Genomic DNA, 17,007 nt, shown 5'->3' with positions numbered 1-17,007 from the left:
CCTTTACATTGGTATCTTGTTTGGGATGATCGCCAATGTCTGATGGGTGGTTATCCATGGGGGAGGACATCTGAGCACCTACAGATAACCCATGAATTTAAGGGAATAACTCTCCCAAAATCCATACGGATGGGTCAGAGGCTTACATTGCTCTCAGCTACCACCTCATGGGCTTGCAATTTTTTAAATTGTGATGTGTTAATGATCCACCAACCCTACCTATGAAGTTAACTCCAGGCAATTGCCACCACTCTCCCAAGAATGTTGGCTGTGTTGACGTCAAAAGGCTGTGAGTGTTTCATTTTCAGTTTCATTTATTAGGATTTACCCTGTGAGCCATTCAGTTCTTGATTTGGGTTCAACCGCAACAAACAATAAAATTACAAGATACACCTAAAATCCATTGTACACAAATCTAAACATCACATACGTAAACAATCAAATCCTACAGAAAAAAGCACAACCCGTCCATGCTGCGTACAAAAAGTGCAAAAAATTCCATTTCGATGTTTGATCCCAATAACAACCATAATACAATGAAGATCAAAATTTTAAGTATAAATCTATACTAAATAAAAAATTGGGCCAAACCAAGCCCCTCTAAAACTTACTAAAACAATGCTATATAAACAACGTAACAGTTTTCCCAACACACACAACACACATCACTAAACCTAGCATCCTTCCCTAGCTGCATGAGTCAATCCATAACAGCCGGATTAACAAGAGCAGTAGCAGCACACTGTAATCAGAGTACATAATAACTTCATACATCGTTCAACTATAACTATATTTTTTTTTATTTCAGGCCACTGGATAGCAGTGGCAGCTATGGTTGTACGACTCCTCTAGAGCATTTTTGAGAGATTGTCTTGTTGGTAACGATCCAAGCCGGAGTGGGGTTGAAGGCCTCACAGCTTTACCCAACATATCACTTCGCCACTTTCAACTATCGCGTTATGCTACCTCTAATACGCCTCGCCAAGACAAATGACTTTGTGAAGCTTTAGGTTCCTCAAAATGGCAGAATCAGAATCTTTATTTAGACTGGAGGAATCCGATGGCCTATGGAGCTCCTTTTCACAGATGTCCAGTGTGGGCGGGTCGGCAAGTCACAACAGGAAACGATGAAAACATGATAGGAGTGCAAAATAGAGAAAATAGTAAGTAAGTCGTGAAATATAAATAAGTAATAACTATTTTAATTATATAAGTCCGGGGCCGGCCCAGGATACGCTGGCGGGAATATGTCGCTCAACTGGCTTGGCAACTCCTGGGAATTCCCCAGGAAAAGATAGAGTCTGTCGCCAGGGAAAGGGAGGTGTGGACCGCCACTATTCAGCACGCTGCGGCCGCGACCCTCGCCAGGACAAGCGGACTGAGAAACGAGAGAACGAAGTTCTATTTTTCACTGTTGGGCACGGCAGCCTGAAACAACAACAAACACACCAAGATAACACAGTAGTCCCTCAATAAAATGGCACGCTAACATATATTTAACTGCCTTTCAAAAAAATTATAATAAGCAAAACGTTTCAATGATTAAATTGTTGCGAGGAAAAAAAAATCTACGTGACATTTGTTCAATGAAAATAATAAGAGATCCGTACGTGACATTTGGCTCTGCACGCAGCCCCTCTCCCGTGCTCCGCCTCCCCTCCACACACGGTTTGTCTTTACAAACCGGCACCTCTCCTGCCCCCCTGGAATATTCTTAACAACAGCCTATATACACGGTAGCCCCTCGGTTAACGTGCTTAATCCGCTCCGGGAAAACTACCGTGAACCGAAATAACTGTTAATCGAATTCACTTTTAAGTTCAAAAATAAGTAAAAATCGCTGAGCCTGCAGGAGAGCTGTTTTACACCGCCAAAACAGAAAACGTTATGTAAACAAAGCCAAAGAATTAAAGCTTTCGTGACTGCGTAAATGACTCATTGGTTTTTTCGGTAAAGTCACGTATGTAGAAATGCAATAAAATTATATTAAAATAAATCACGACGTTTCGACCGCAACACAAGCGATCTTCATCAGGCGTAGAAAACAAATAGCGAGGGATCACGTAGGGTGACATCAACGCAACACATGGAGAGCGTTAAACTTACACGGAGGTAAATACAACAAGAAGATGAGAGACGAGAATTCAACAAACCTAAGAAAAATTTACGTGATGCGAAACCAGTCGGCCAACAACACAGTTAGACACTTGCCCGGCGGACCACGAATTTCAGAAGAGTGCAAAATTTCGTGTTCATCTTCTGCGTTGAACACACCAGCATAGACAGAGTGAACAAATACGAGGTACAAGGTAGCAGAAATACTTTATACAGAGACACCAAGAGGCAAGAAGAGGCAAGACGGACAAAGAAGCAAGAAAAAGGGCAGAGGGATGCACAGACAGAGGCTTAATTACACCTGATGAAGATCGCTTGTGTTTTCGGTCGAAACGTCGTGATTATTTTAACGTAATTTTATTGTATTTCTACATACGTGACTTTACCGAAAAAAATCCAATGAGTCATTTATGCGGTCACGAAAGCTTTAATTCTTTATTATCACACTTCTACGGGGAAGTTACCTTTTTAAAATTCTGTCCTAAACTTATTGCCCTGTGTTGTCTGTTCTTCGAAGTGCCTCAATGTGCCTCGTCTTTTGTTTTTTTGTTTAATGTGCTTCGTTTTATGTTTGATTGTTTACCGTGGTTTTGTGTTTGTCTCTATACTTCCGTCTGTTTCCGCCCGCTCTCTTGCGCCCCTTGATTTCTTCAGCCCCTCCCCCCACCTCTGCTGCTTATTTAAGCCTCTGTCTGTTCATCCCTCCGGCCCTTTTTCTTGCTTTTTTGTCCGTCTTTCCTCTTCTTGTCTCTTGGTGTCCCTGTATATGTATTTTTGCTACCTTGTACCTCGTATTTGTTCACTCTGTCTATGCTGGTGTGTTCAACCCAGAGGATGAACACGTAATTTAGCACTCTTCTTGAATTCGTGGTCCGCCGGGCAAGTGTCTAACTGTGTTGTTGGCCGACTGGTTTCGCATCACGTAAATTTTTCTTAGGTTTGTTGAATTCTCGTCTCTCATCTTGTTGTATTCACCTCCGTGTAAGTTTAACGCTCTCTATGTGTTGCGTCGATGTCACCCCGTGTGCTCCCTCGCTATTTGTTTTTTTACACCTGATGAAGATCGCTTGTGTTGCGGTCGAAACGTCGTGATTTATTTTAATGTAATTTTATTGTATTTCTACATACGTGACTTTACCGAAAAAAAAACACAACGAGTAAACAAAGCCAGTCGAGGTGTAAATGCTCATAAATGGGCATTGCTGATTGGCTGAGGACATGGCTGAGCCCCACTTACGAGGGCTCAGATTGGCTGAAATTGGCGCCCCCGCGTGCATAACGTAAGCACGCCGTTAAGCAGAAATTTAGCGTTAGTTGAAACCGTGGGGTTCTATGGGAGGCGAAACTTTAACCTGAAAACACCGTTGAACCAATGTCACCGTTAACCGAGGGACTACTGCATATATCTATAATCCGTCGTGGATGTCATTGTTAAGCACATTCACTGTGACGGATCCTTGGCTAAATCCTCCCTAATTCCTTCAGTTTTCCGAGGTTAATCCTGCTGTGCAATGGAAAGAGTGATCTCCTTGCCCTACAAAACTGTTCACCTGGCGCAGTGTTTTGTAGCGGCGTTGAGTTTAGTGATATTGCGCTCTTAAATTTTAAACGGCTACGCGCACAAAATATGCGATACTGCGTCTGCCAAAACGGCACGCAAAGTTTCCATTGACGTTCATCCCATGGAACAAATCTTACCGTTCTCATTAGTTGTAGCACAGTTATAAGCTGGATTGGAGCCTAAGCTGGTTGTTCAGTTGGACTTGCTACGTGATGTAGAAAACGACGAATATGAGCTTGTGTTTGCTTAGGATAACTTACGTAAAATGTTAACTTGAAAATATTAAAATTATAAATCAAGTGTGCTATGGGCACCAGCTATCGAGACGAAGACCTTTCAATTCACCACGCTCTGAGAGAGAGAGAGAGCATTGCATCATATCTTGTCGGAGAACAAGATGCTACAGGACTGCTTCTGAAGTAATTTAACAGGGCTCTGATCCACCACTAGATGGGGATGGTGGCTACACTTTTTGCCGCTTTATTTTTTTTTGGCAAGACTTCACTGATTGAGGACACGTAAGAGATGGAATCTAGCACATCAGGGGAAAACAAACATTTTATTGTAAACAATTTTCATGCATGAAATAAGTTAAAACCACACTACAGATATTTATTTGAAATCTCAGTTTATTTCCTCTTGCATTTGACGCAAGACGTTTGTTTGCAAGCTCAGTTCTCAAGTTGCCACGAGATGGCAGTACAACAACAACAACGATCCGTCTGCTTTTTCGCTCTGAGCGTCGCCCCCAACTTGAGTGTTATATGCAGAGACTGTGACCAAAAAAAAACTTAAGCTGAGTAAATTAAACCGGCTACCACGTGGTGCAACGCCTGTGTGACCAGCTACCTTGCGTTGGTGAGTGCCCTGGCGTGCGGCGCTGACTGGGTGTTCATCCCGGAGAGTCCCCCGGAGGAGGGCTGGGAAGAGAAGATGTGCACGAAGCTCACCGAGGTATCCCCGCCTGCTCGCTCCTAAGCCTGCGTTCTGTACACCTCGTCCGAAGTGTCCTGTGCTATCCTGTTAAACGTGACGACGCTGCCGTTTAAGCATACGTGACGGAGCAAATTCCAACCGCCAACGAACCCTTTCCCGTTCTGAGACGTCGGCAAGTTGCAGGGTGGGTGTCTTGTTCACCGCTGAATCCCGGGAATGCGCACGCGGTTTGGCGTTAATTTTATTTGGAGAGGCGTAGCCCCGTTATTTTTAAAGACATTGTTTTCGCCGCAGAGAACTGTAGTGACACGACCGCACTCTATGATAGCTGATGCCAAACTGTGCCACATGCCCTCCCGCATTGCCCTAAGGGAGCCTTGGTACTGATACAATTATTTTTATTTAGTTTTTATTCCGGTTCCGTTGCGATGATGTACATCCTCGGATATAGGTGTACATCATCGGAACGGAATCAATAACTTATGATGTACACATACGTACACGTACGTCATCGGAACGGAAAAAGGTTAAGATACACGTGCGTTAGCAGGTAAGGCCCACTGAGTTGTATAGAATGGACATGGCCACAAACAATAGCTCAACTAATTGGCATATCATTTGGAATTTCTAGTAGCCAAATACTCTCAACGCATGTTTCTAAATGTGGAGGGAAAAACTTGAGGACCTGGATAAAAATCCACGTGACCACGGGGAGAACATGAAAACTCCAAATATACAGGGATTAGGGATCGGATCGAATCGGCGAACTTATGTATATCAGGCGAGGTAGTTACCATCTTGCCACCGATTTTTTTTGCTATTCCCACGACATTGCATATTGTTCAAATTGGATTTAGAGACAGATTTAGCGAGTTCTTGCTTTAACCTGATGGAATCTTCCAGTTCTGTCGTACCATCTTATTTTACCGCAATGCAGGTTTGAATCTCATGCCACTCGCCATTGTTAGAAAACTTCTGCGCATATAGAAACATTGATGTACCTGTGAGGCTTGTGCCTAGTCCACGTGCCCTCAATCCCAGGTGACAGTGTAGCTACAACTCGTGTCTTCTTAGCGTGCAGCAAGGTGCACGTTTGCCCCCAGAATTGTTTGCTTATAAGCCGATCCTTATTTTTATATTTCTCATTTAAAGCTTTTAGAAAATTAATTTTCCAACACGTATATCAGTATTTAATTTTTAACTCGAATTTTTTTAAATTAAAGTGTTAATATTTTTGTCAGTTTTTTTTCGTACTTGTTGAAATAATGTTGCTGTTTATTTGGAGACGTTTACTTTTGTAAGTCATCCTGGCTTCACACACTTATGTCCTCAAATATTGCTGACAAGCTGCTGGTTATTGGCTGGAGTTGGGTAGCCATGAACTCGCCTCTGCTGTATCTTATAAGGCCATGCGCCCAGAACTCTCAGTCCACCGAGTGGGTGTATAATGTATGTTGAACTTCTTTCGCACCGTACGTAGCCAACCGCACTAATCGGAGGTGGGGGGGAAGGACAACAAACCAAACACAAAAAGCAGTTCTGAAGAAATCAGTTTTCAATCTACATTTAAAAGTGCCATAGGTCCAGTGGCTTCATAACATGGGAAGGAAGAGCATTCCAGACGGCCGCAGAAGCGCATCTTAAAACGCGCGGGTGGCTTGTGCACACACACAAACATATCCCTGCTTCAAGCAGAATGGAAAAAATAAAAATCGTGAAACTTCTTTTCAAGAGAAGCTATTAATAGCTATTATAAACGTTGAATGTTTTATTTACACCAAATTACATTTTGGTACTTTTTTCCCCAAAGTGGCACCAATCTGTAGGAGAAAATGTAATTGGGACGGATTATCCAGCGACAGATCAGTCCGCCGTTGTTGAGGGAATTTGACCAGATGCTTTCTAGTGTAAACAAGCATAATAAATAATGATAATAAATGCAATATGTAGACCTGAGAAATTAACCAAGGCAGTGCTTGCTACATGCATATGTCTGGTATAAAACAAGATGGGCTGAGAGTTACAATTCTCGCACCTCCGATTAGCATGGTTGGCTACGTACGGTGTGAAAGAAGTTCAACATACATGCTGACCCCTCGTCTGCTATGGGTTAAAAGCATATCAAGAGAACACCGATGATGTGTGTGTGTGTGAAGCCAGGTGGACTTGCAAAAAATGATTTAATTATCTGGTACAGAAGAGATTTCCGTTACAAACGTTAAGCCATGTCTGTAAAACATTTTAAAGAACAAATGCTTGATTTATAATACTGTGTGTTTTAGCTCTTTGAAATCGAATTAATATTGTTGATGACACTCGCGATGTTTCTGTTCATGTTTCTCGAAGTATTTGCCATTTGTATTACGTGTAGAACCGAGCCAGGGGATCCAGATTGAACATAATCATAGTGTCAGAAGGTGCCATTGATACGACTGGGAAGCCCATTACCAGCGATGCTATTAAGGCGGTAAGTATATAGAGAAGGCACTTGTGTGTTTGCGGATTTTGTGGGCATATCTTTCTTCTCTCCAGAAGCTCACTGAATTCACTGCCAGCGCGCCAGCACGTGAGACAGCTGAAATGCTAATTGCAGCTTTAATTGGCAGACGAGGCAGCTCGCACAATGCATTCTATCACATGCCTGTGTGCACCTGAAAGAAACGCACAATTTGGATTGATAAAGCTTCTAACTACGACCGTGCGTCAGTTTGCTAAAATGCGATGGCAAGAGTAAATCTTTGCAGTGCGTGCGTCGCATCAATAATGCGTCTTTGGGGGGGGGGGGTGGGGGAGGGGAGCGCTTTAAGTGAAATAAAATAGGTGCAAGGGAGGTCCAATTACGACGCGAGATGTAATTTCAGACGCTTTCACTTGTCATTTTGGTAAGTTCGCGCGATTCCTTCGTCGCCTCAAGTTAACGTTTTATTCGTGGAGTATGAACACAACGTGCAAGCGCTGCTGGGAATGAAAGACAGTGGCGGGCCTCGCCAAGCCTCTGATTTTCCTCTTGATGATCACCACCACCGTGTTGGCTTCGTTTCCTTCCTCGTCTTTTTTTTCCCCCTTTCTGTTTTTTGTTCTGTTCGGATTTTCAGAATCGTCTGCGCAAGAAAAGACTTAATGTAATGATTGTGTCGGAGGGTGCCATTGATTCTTTCAACAAACCAATAAGCTCGCAAAAAATTAAAGATGTGAGTACAGCATGCGCTGCTGACCCCGTGCCTGCTTGCTGTGGTTTTCCGCTTCAAAGAGCACACGTAATTCGCTTCCCCCATCGCTCCGCTCGCTATCCCACTGATTTATTTTATGCTGCCCGCAGTACCGAATTTCTTCTAATGAAGATGAGACAAAACATGTTTCAAACATGAGCTTTGTCAGCTTTGGTAGGAAAAACATGCGCTCACTTTGACATCATCACGATTTTTCTTTTGACTGGTACTTGAAAAGACTCGTCGCTTTTTTGTTTCTCTGTATTGTTTATTCCATAGCTTCGAAGTGAAAGCGCGCGTCAGGGCACTGTGTCGTACAGTGAGCTTTCTTATTTTATCGGGGCAGTCGTTCATAGGCAGAGGCAAAAGGGAAGGTCTTGAGACTGGACTTGAACAGTGGCAGGGGGTTCGAGGGCACAGACGGCTGGGGCCAGGGGAGTTCCAGACGATGGGGGCAGCAGAGAGGGGAGCGAGTGAGGTGCCACCGTGCGAAATCGTCAAATTGCAGCCGTAAGGATGCAACACTGGCCAATTAAATCAAAAACCTATTAACTTTGTTCAGATTACAATGTTTTTAGGTAGTACGTTGCATTGCGAAGCCCTGTCAATGGAGGTTACGGTAGGAATGCTCGATTATCTTTTTACCATGATACGAAAATGACAGACTTCATTGTGCGCCAGAAGGGGCGTTGTGTAAGCTGCGAAACATTTCCATTACATACTGCGTCTTCTATTTTTAGTCTTTATCTAAAACTAAACCTTATTGCATTAATGCAATTACAGTGTAGAAATATTTGAAAAACAGTGAGATGGCAAAGGGCCTACACGGTGGGACAAGTGTTGAGCGGTGCTCAGTGCTACTGGCAGTCCGGAGCCAAGAATAGAACTTCCATAATTCCCATGGCAGATTCAAGTATTTCCACAGGACAATTGGACTTTACATCAGTTGTCCATTTATAAAATGTGGCATCAATCTAGATAAGTACTGGAAAGGTGTTCCTGTAAAAAATTTACACTGAGATAGAACCGTCCTTAATATGAGAAATGTAATACACTTACGATGCTGTATTACATTAGGGTATTGTCCACAATGTAATGTAATTATACAATATGAACATTTTAATAGAACGGCTTTGCAAAGTAATGCAGTTGAAAGACGTAGCTCGAATGGATGCACTCCTGATCGTAATTTAGATGTGGCAAAAGTAATAAATGTGAATACTTGCTCATGTTGGGGTACAGCGAGTAGCTTGAGTTGTACCTCTGGAGGCCGCGAGACCGTTGGTCGATGTTCGCTCGCCGAACACCGACGTGGCTTATCAAACCCACGGCCTCCTGTATACCAGGCGAGGCAGTTAATATCTGACCACCATGGCACCCCTATATATAGCACATGTATGTATGTTGAACTTCTTTCGCATCGGAGGTGCCGGGGAAGCTCAACAAACTAAACACGAAAAGCAGATCTCAAACAAGTAGTTATCGTATTTATTTATTGTTAGAATGGCATCTCGCGATGTTCACACTGTCAAAAAATCTGTTCCTGCAGTTATGTGTTTTTTTACAAGTTAAATAGAATGTCACGAATAGTTACTTTAAAAAAAAAAACTTCTTGGGAAATCCTGGAAGCGCTGAGCAACACTATATGTACAATAGTTATTTGTTTAAATGTTAATTTCTTCCGTCTTCTGTTAACCCCAAGTACGTCATTACATTTACATGTGACCCTTACATTTGTCTTATAATTGCTCTAGCAGTTTATGCTGTTAACGAATCTCTACCAGACGAATGCACGATAGTTGTTTGGACAGTTCAACGACTATGTTGTTATTTTTCTAATTGCCGTTGCAGCATATCATTAATTATCAAACGTGTGTTTTGACAAAGTGGTATGCAGTGAGACATAGAAGTGCTCTTTACTTGCCAATGCTTTGCAGTGATTGGATGAGAGCAGAGTTCTCCTTTTTCAGTTTAAACTTCAGTTAATTTTCAAGAAAATTCCCTGATAAATTAATATTTTAAAGCATTATTTCACAAATCCTTACCATATTCTTGGTTCTTACGGTAAAGTCACGTAGAAGGGAAACAATAAAATAATATTGTTTTATATTTTTATTATAAAAATATTGTTTTATATTTGTATTATTTTATTGTTTCCCTTCTACGTGACTTTACCGAAAGAACCAAGAATATGAATCCCTGCAGTCACGAAAGCTTTAAATCAAAATCCTTACCAATTTATTTGGGCTTCCCATTATTAACTAAGACCCATTTCAAGTCTGGAAATTAAATTGTGTCATATGGAAGTTATTACCATGACATCTAATAAAAAGAGTACATTTATAATTCCATCACAGTTATATTGCTGTACGCACAAATCTGTGCTAAAACATTTGTGCTGTGACACTTCAAAGTAAGTCTTGTTTTTTAAAGTATAACCTGCCCCTCTGTTTGATTTGTAGTACCCTTCATAATTGAAATGAAATAAACACCTTGATAGTTATGAATGCTCTTTAATTGAACACTGAAAAAGCAAAACCATATTAAATGCTGTCATCATACACATTTAAAAATAGTCATATTTTGTCTTTCCCATTTTCATTACCATGCTTCAATGTTGCAGTGATATTTATCCTGTACATTATTTAAGAAAATGCATTCAAAGATGGCAATAATCGGTGAAGCACTGTTAGAGTGCCAATGGGCATTTATGTCCTATAGTCTTTAAACATTAATAATGCACCTTTGATTTCTATGCTGAAATGTTGAGTATACTTGTATATAGGTTCATATATTTTATTGTTTGTGTTTTCACCCTGCTTTGCTTGACTTGTGGGTGCTTTGGCTTCCTTGACTTGTTACTTTTGGCAATTTAAAATCTTTGAATGTTCTTAACATGTCATTGGATCTGCGTAAATGATGACGCTGTTACTTTCTGCAATTGCTTGCAGTACGCAAAACGATAAAAAGGTAAAATTGCTGTGCAAAACTCTTGTTGTCCTAACCACCTGTGTTAAATGCAATTCTGATAACACTGAGCGTGTGTGGCATCGCATCACAAGCTGGTGACCAAGTCCTTGGGGCTGGACACTCGAGTCACCATCCTGGGGCACGTGCAGAGGGGTGGCACCCCGTCTGCCTTCGACCGCATCCTGGTAGGCACGGTCTTCTCTGTGTGTGCCGGTGTGTGCCGGTGTGTGCCGGTGTGTGTGCGTGAGGAGCGGTAGCGCAACGGTTAGCACACGCTGCACCACGAACCCCGCGACCTAAGCCCGTCCTGCTCACGGCCAACACCAGTGACGATCTGAATCGGTTCTGGGCCTCCACTAGGTCGACTCAGCCGCAAATGAGTACCTGGCGTGTTGTGTAAACATCGCCGCTTTGGAGACGAAAGGCGGCTGGGCGTGGTGCTGGTCACCCACCTGCTCGTGTGCCGTACCGGCCTTCAAAGGTGCTCGTGAACAGCACTTGCCCCAACTGCCGCTTAAGGCAATATGGGTGATCTTTATCTTTGTGCCGAATAGCAACACAACTTTACACCATAGTTTCATTCATATTGGATTATTTTTATGACATTTAGAAAGTGTATTCTCCCCACCCCCCCCCCTCCCCCTGCTCCCCCCTGGTGGCTGAACGGACAGGGCTAAGGCATGAATGTGCGTGCGTGTGTGTGTGGGTGCAGGCAAGTCGCATGGGAGTAGAGGCGGTGCTGGCCCTGCTGGAGGCTACCCCGGAGACCCCTGCCTGTGTCGTGTCCTTGTCGGGCAACCAGTCCATCCGCCTGCCGCTCATGGAGTGTGTGCAACTGGTGAGCGGGGGAGGGGGGGGTGGGCGGTGCCTCCACTGGAAGCAAATGAGAATGATATAATATGGATGCAGAAACCTTTGTTTAAGTACCTTGTGTACGGCAAAAGCTCTGTTAATCCGGCACTGTGCCATCCGGAGTGCTCTGTTAAGCAGGCGTCTGCCATGCACGGCAATAGAAATCTTCCTTGACGTATCCGGACAAAAATTCCGACGGCCATCCGGCATCTTGGGCTTGCGCTTCTAGGACGCTGGATAGTCGTGGCGCTAGCGGAGCCTCAATTGCAAACGTTCGTCATCGTGATTTAAACGGGCCCCCTTACTTCTCTATGATCAACTTAGAAGAGAATACCGGTGACGGGTGAGTACCTCTGCAAAAGAGTGTGTTATTGCTTATATCATTGTTTTATGTACTTGGAAAATTTGGTGAACCATAAGTATAACTCTCAGATAACTGGCAGACTTGATTAACCACCACCCTCACTCCCTCCATTACTATATTTCAAAATACATGTATTAATATATATTTTTTTACCTACCAGGTAAAGCCTACTGTGCTATTGGCTCATGTGGAAATTTATAGCAGTCAGATAATCTAAACGCAAGCTTCTAAATGTGGAGTGAAGAACCAGAGGACCTGGAGAAGAATCCATCCCCCATGGGGAGAGACACGCAAACTCCAAATATACAGACATCGTCAGGGTCAGGATCGAACCCATGTCCTCCTTATACTAGGCGAGGTAGTTATCTCGGTGGGCCTTATCCGATCAAATTTAAACAGTAAATTATGTAGTTTCTTGTTGTGCGATTAACCGTGTAACGGAACCGATAGTCGGTTGAGTAAATCGATGACTCTGTTAGGAGCCCAGCTTGGGACAATTGTGCAGCAGACAATAAAGCGCAGGAACGTCTTTGTGCTCCTCAGACGCAGGAGGTTCAGAAGGCCATGGATGAGCGGCGGTTTGCGGATGCGGTAAAACTCCGCGGACGGTAAGCGAGCAGCTTCTGCATCAGCCTGCCGTTTGCTTGTGCAACTTCCTCTCGCCTGTGTTGAGATTTTTACTGATGCTGGCTAACGACACGCACTGCCTGGAATCGTCTGTTGAATGCAATGACGTGTTCCGCTTTTTTTTCTGACAACTGCCCGCAGGAGTTTTGAAAATAACTTGAACACTTACAAACTTCTGGCCAATAAAAAGGTCGATTCTGCATACCCAAAGGTCAGTCGATTAAACTGCGCTGGGTCGTTTCTCAGTTGTTAGTTACAGTTCTGTTTTCACCCTCATGTTGCTTAATTGTCTGAATCACACCGTTATGCTTAACTCGAATCATATTATGATTTAGTGTATATTTTTTATTACGTAAAAAAATCAATTGTTTACAATGATGTGTTCATTTCCAAAACTTTGATCATTATTATTATGATTGTTGTGATTTTTGACATTTTACTTTCTCCTACCCGTTGTGATTGTGGCCTGGGACTCCCACAGGATGGCAGTAATGGAGTATGTACCTTGGCTTGTGTGTCGTTTTTATGGCCTGCACTAGCGCTTAACGATGTGCGTGCTTTTGAAGTATTGCTGAAAGGTCTTGCTCCAAACACTTCCCTTAAAACAAATAATGTTGGTCTTCATTTTAAGAGCAAAACTGAATCGAAAAATAAAAACGTTCATAATTTCCACAAATGCCCAATTTCAGCGTCAATTTCACACCGCTTCTTTGCGTGTGGCTTTTGTTCGAATCTGCAGCGCTGTGCATTTATAAATACGGTGTGGACAGAGTTTGGATTGCTTGGAAAGTACCACATTATGAATGCAAATGTAAGGCTCATTTAAATCTATCAGTTTTCCACATGAATGTTGAAATGCCCGAATTTGACATAATGGTTTGCTGTTGAAAGCGGCTCGTTTCTCTTCGCTGTAAATTGAAATTTTCAGGATGGATGTATTCATAGACCGAGGCAAGCTTCAAATGTACGCACTGAAATGGCGCTCCGCCGTGGGATATTTTGCTTTGGGAATTCTACAGCTCATGTGCCAGGGCCTCTTGCCCATGACTCTCATGAAGCTCTTGTTAAAGCGGGCAGACTGAGTTTTGCTATTCCTCTGGTTTCTAACTGCCACTAACTGCTTTCGGCATGAATGTGCTTTCCGTGCTTTTATGACCCTTAAATTTACGTGTTAGAAACAGAATACACTGCAGTTAATTGCTTGATATAATAATATTGAACCTCTTGGTGATTAATTTGTACACTTACTGCTTTTTGTCTCGTTCTTATATCCTGTTTTTTTTTTTAATGGAACAATTCATTATTGTTCAGCATTAACAATGCGAAGAGCATACCGTCGGGGTAATTAAGCAGTTAATAACCCAAATACACTCCACTGGACTTCTCCTCTGCTTGCACCGCTGGCAGCGCTGCGTTCAGACCAAGCGCAGATTTATGCCGAAAGCTTTTTTTCCCGGGGGGGCGCACGATAACACCGCCAACTGACTTGAGCGCATGCTGGTGCCCATGTGCCTGAGTAGACTGTGTGGCGGGTAATGTTGGCACTTGGCAGGCTGGAACGCACGGCTCACTTAGTATTATCTCGGCAGTGTCTCTGCTGGTGCCGCACTGCAGTTAACTTGTGTTGCGAATGATTTCTTTTAACGCGACTGGGAATTCTGCTGCAGTTCGGCTGCTAAGTCAGCGCACGTGTGAGGCAGGCGGGGGTGGAGTTGGGAGCGGTGGGGATATGGTGCTTTTGTCCTGTAGTTCCCGTGAGTGGATATAACTGCAGTGGATTTGTCCAGAAAAAAAATCTGCTAAAGCAATGCCAGTATTTGATCTCTTTACTGAATATGAGGCACTAACCTCTTTCCAACAATGTGAACTTTTGGCATGTCATTTACAAGGTCGTGTGTCAATTCTGTTAAAGCTGTTAGCCGTTAGCCACGAGGCAAACAAACAATAACACGTGGTACAATCATAGAGGTTTTTGGGTTAGATCGTGTAAATATATAAATGTTTCGTTAAAACCCGCCACCACACGACACAACCAACTAGTAAGGGTTGTCACGTAAACAGAACGTGGCCAATTCGTCACTAGTACAGCACTAACCGGTGTGTTGGAGAGCCAAGCCACAACATTTACAATCTGAGTACGACGTTTCGCCAGTAATTACAACTAGCTTCATCAGGCGACAGCCAGATTTGTGGAGAAGTCTTACTGTTTCGTTCCTTATATAGAGGCGTAGATGTGGTGACCACCCTTCTGTGCTCTTGCACAATGATGGGGGGGGGCGGGGTTACCGAGGCAACGTACATTATGCGTGTGCATTATGCGAGCCCTTTGAACTTACCTTCCTGTCTATTGTGTTTATTAAAATAGCCCTACCAAAGGTAATCCCTGTTGAAGTACGCTGCCCTTTGTAGGCATGCATTTTAATAATGTATTATTTTATGATTCGCTTCCACGCAGCACTAAGATGGTAGCTATTCGAACGGTTAAACTTATTTTTATTTCTTTAAATTTCGATAGATTCTCTAATTCGTCTTGGCCAGTAGTAGCTAGTTTTGCACAGAACTTCAACATTATCAACATAAATTGAGTGTCCTTGTTGGCACGCGTGTTAGGCTACTGCTGACAGTTGTATTTGGGAGAATTTCATATTTCTCTGATGTTCTTTTAGTCTCGTGCTGATCATTCGTCCTGTTTGCCCAACGTAACATTTACCACACGTGCAGTTAATCCTGTACACACCTACTGTTGATAGATTCGGTAATACATCTTTTGTACCAGAAATTAATTTCTGTATTTTATGTACCGTGCCAAATCTGACTGGGATGTTTTGTTTTTCCAAACATCTGGCTAGTTTATCAGTTGCTCCCGCAATGTACGGTATTTCGATCGTTTTAATTACTTGGGCAGTTTCAATGCTCTTGTTATTTTATTTGGTTTTGGTATTCAATGCCCTGTTGATTTGTGCATCACTGATGAAGCTAGTTGTAATTACTGTCGAAACGTCGTACTCGGTTTGTAAATGTTGTGGCTTGGCTCTCCAACACATCGGTGTGCTGTACTAGTGACGAATTGGCCACGTTCTGTTTACGTGACAACCCTTACTAGTTGGCTGTGTCGGGTGGAGTGCGGGCTTTAACGACACATGTATATATTTACACGATCTAACCCCAAAAACCTCGATTATGGATGATATTGGTCGCGAAAGCCTACGTGTTAAACGTGGTACAAATTCAACCTTATATATTTGCAATTAAAAATCATTAGGTTAAAAATAAAAGCCCTTCAAATCCATACAGAAGGCTGTAATTACCTCCTATTGATAAGTTACGCAACATTGTCTCTTTCCTCGATGAGTAGTATGCGAGAGTCAACTTCTTTATCAAGCTGCAGATGTACAACTCCAGACATCTCTGTTCATGGCCGTTTTCATGCCACGCGTTTAGCAGAGTGTACGATAGTGTGGATTCCCTCGGCTTTGATCTCCACATCTCTGCCGAAGAGCAGTTGCCTACCCACGTGGCTTTACCGAAAGAACCAAAGAGTATGGATTCCTGCAGTCATGAAAGCTTCAAATTAAGATTGCCTGTAAAGTGTCGGTGGTGGCTTCTCTGCCTTCTGGACGGTGTGCTGTCCACTGAGCTCATTTGCATCGAGTTCCCAGTTTACGTTGTGCAATTTACAGTCTCCTGTAACATATTTTGACTTAAAACTTTCGTGGCTGCAGGACTTCATATTCTTTGGTTCTTTCGGTAAAGTCACGTCGATAGAAAAATAAAAATACAAATAAAGTGAATAAATTTTTTATAAACAACACTAATGTAGACTGTAGCCTGGTTCCTAATCAGAGTGAGTGTACTGGCCGTCTATAATGTAGACTGCCAGTACACTCACCCAGCTTAATAACCATTGCTACAGTCTACATTATAGACTACCAGTACACTCACCCAGCTTAATAACCATTGCTACAGTCTACATTATAGACTACCAGTACACTCACCGAGGTTAAGAACCAGGCTACAGTCTACATTATAGACTGCCAGTACACTCACCCAGCTTAGTAACCATTGCTACAGTCTACATTATATACTACCAGTACACTCACCAAACTTAACCAGGCTACAGTCTACATTATAGATTGCCAGTCCACTCACTCCGAATAAGAACCAGGCTACAGTCTACCGTAGTGTTTTTATTTGTTTATTTTTTCACTTTATTTATTATTATTTTTCTATCTACGTGACTTTTAATATAATTTTATTGTATTTCTACAAACGTGACTTTACCGAAAAAAACAATGAGTAATTTTATGCAGTCACGAAAGCTTTAATACTTTATTATTTTTACCGAAATAACCAAAGAATATCCTGTAACATAT

At 42.6% G+C, this 17,007-nt stretch overlaps 1 protein-coding gene across 9 annotated transcripts in view; it reads left to right on the top strand.

Annotated features, from left to right (window-relative positions):
• PFKP (phosphofructokinase, platelet) overlaps positions 1–17,007 on the top strand; it is a 75,887-nt gene that overhangs the window by 29,400 nt on the left and 29,480 nt on the right. For 3 of the 9 annotated variants that reach the window (XM_032946471.2, XM_032946470.2, XM_076055157.1), the window contains exons 8-14: positions 4,522–4,630; positions 7,708–7,803; positions 10,884–10,976; positions 11,504–11,629; positions 12,551–12,615; positions 12,776–12,845; positions 13,116–13,130. In XM_032946471.2, coding sequence (XP_032802362.1) covers positions 4,522–4,630; positions 7,708–7,803; positions 10,884–10,976; positions 11,504–11,629; positions 12,551–12,615; positions 12,776–12,845; positions 13,116–13,130 — 574 coding nt within the window. Of the gene's footprint in view, positions 1–4,521; positions 4,631–6,983; positions 7,080–7,707; positions 7,804–10,883; positions 10,977–11,503; positions 11,630–12,550; positions 12,616–12,775; positions 12,846–13,115; positions 13,131–17,007 lie in introns of all 9 variants that reach the window. The other 6 variants (XM_032946475.2, XM_032946474.2, XM_076055166.1 and 3 more) reach the window with 3 other exon arrangements.

Source organism: Petromyzon marinus, chromosome 4 (assembly GCF_048934315.1).
Source record: "Petromyzon marinus isolate PM22_M1 ecotype Great Lakes invasive population chromosome 4, UKy_Petmar_22M1.pri1.0, whole genome shotgun sequence".
Lineage (NCBI taxonomy): Eukaryota > Metazoa > Chordata > Hyperoartia > Petromyzontiformes > Petromyzontidae > Petromyzon > Petromyzon marinus.
The sequence above is the reverse complement of the archived record's forward strand: the minus strand, read 5'-3'. Positions and strand labels throughout refer to the sequence as shown.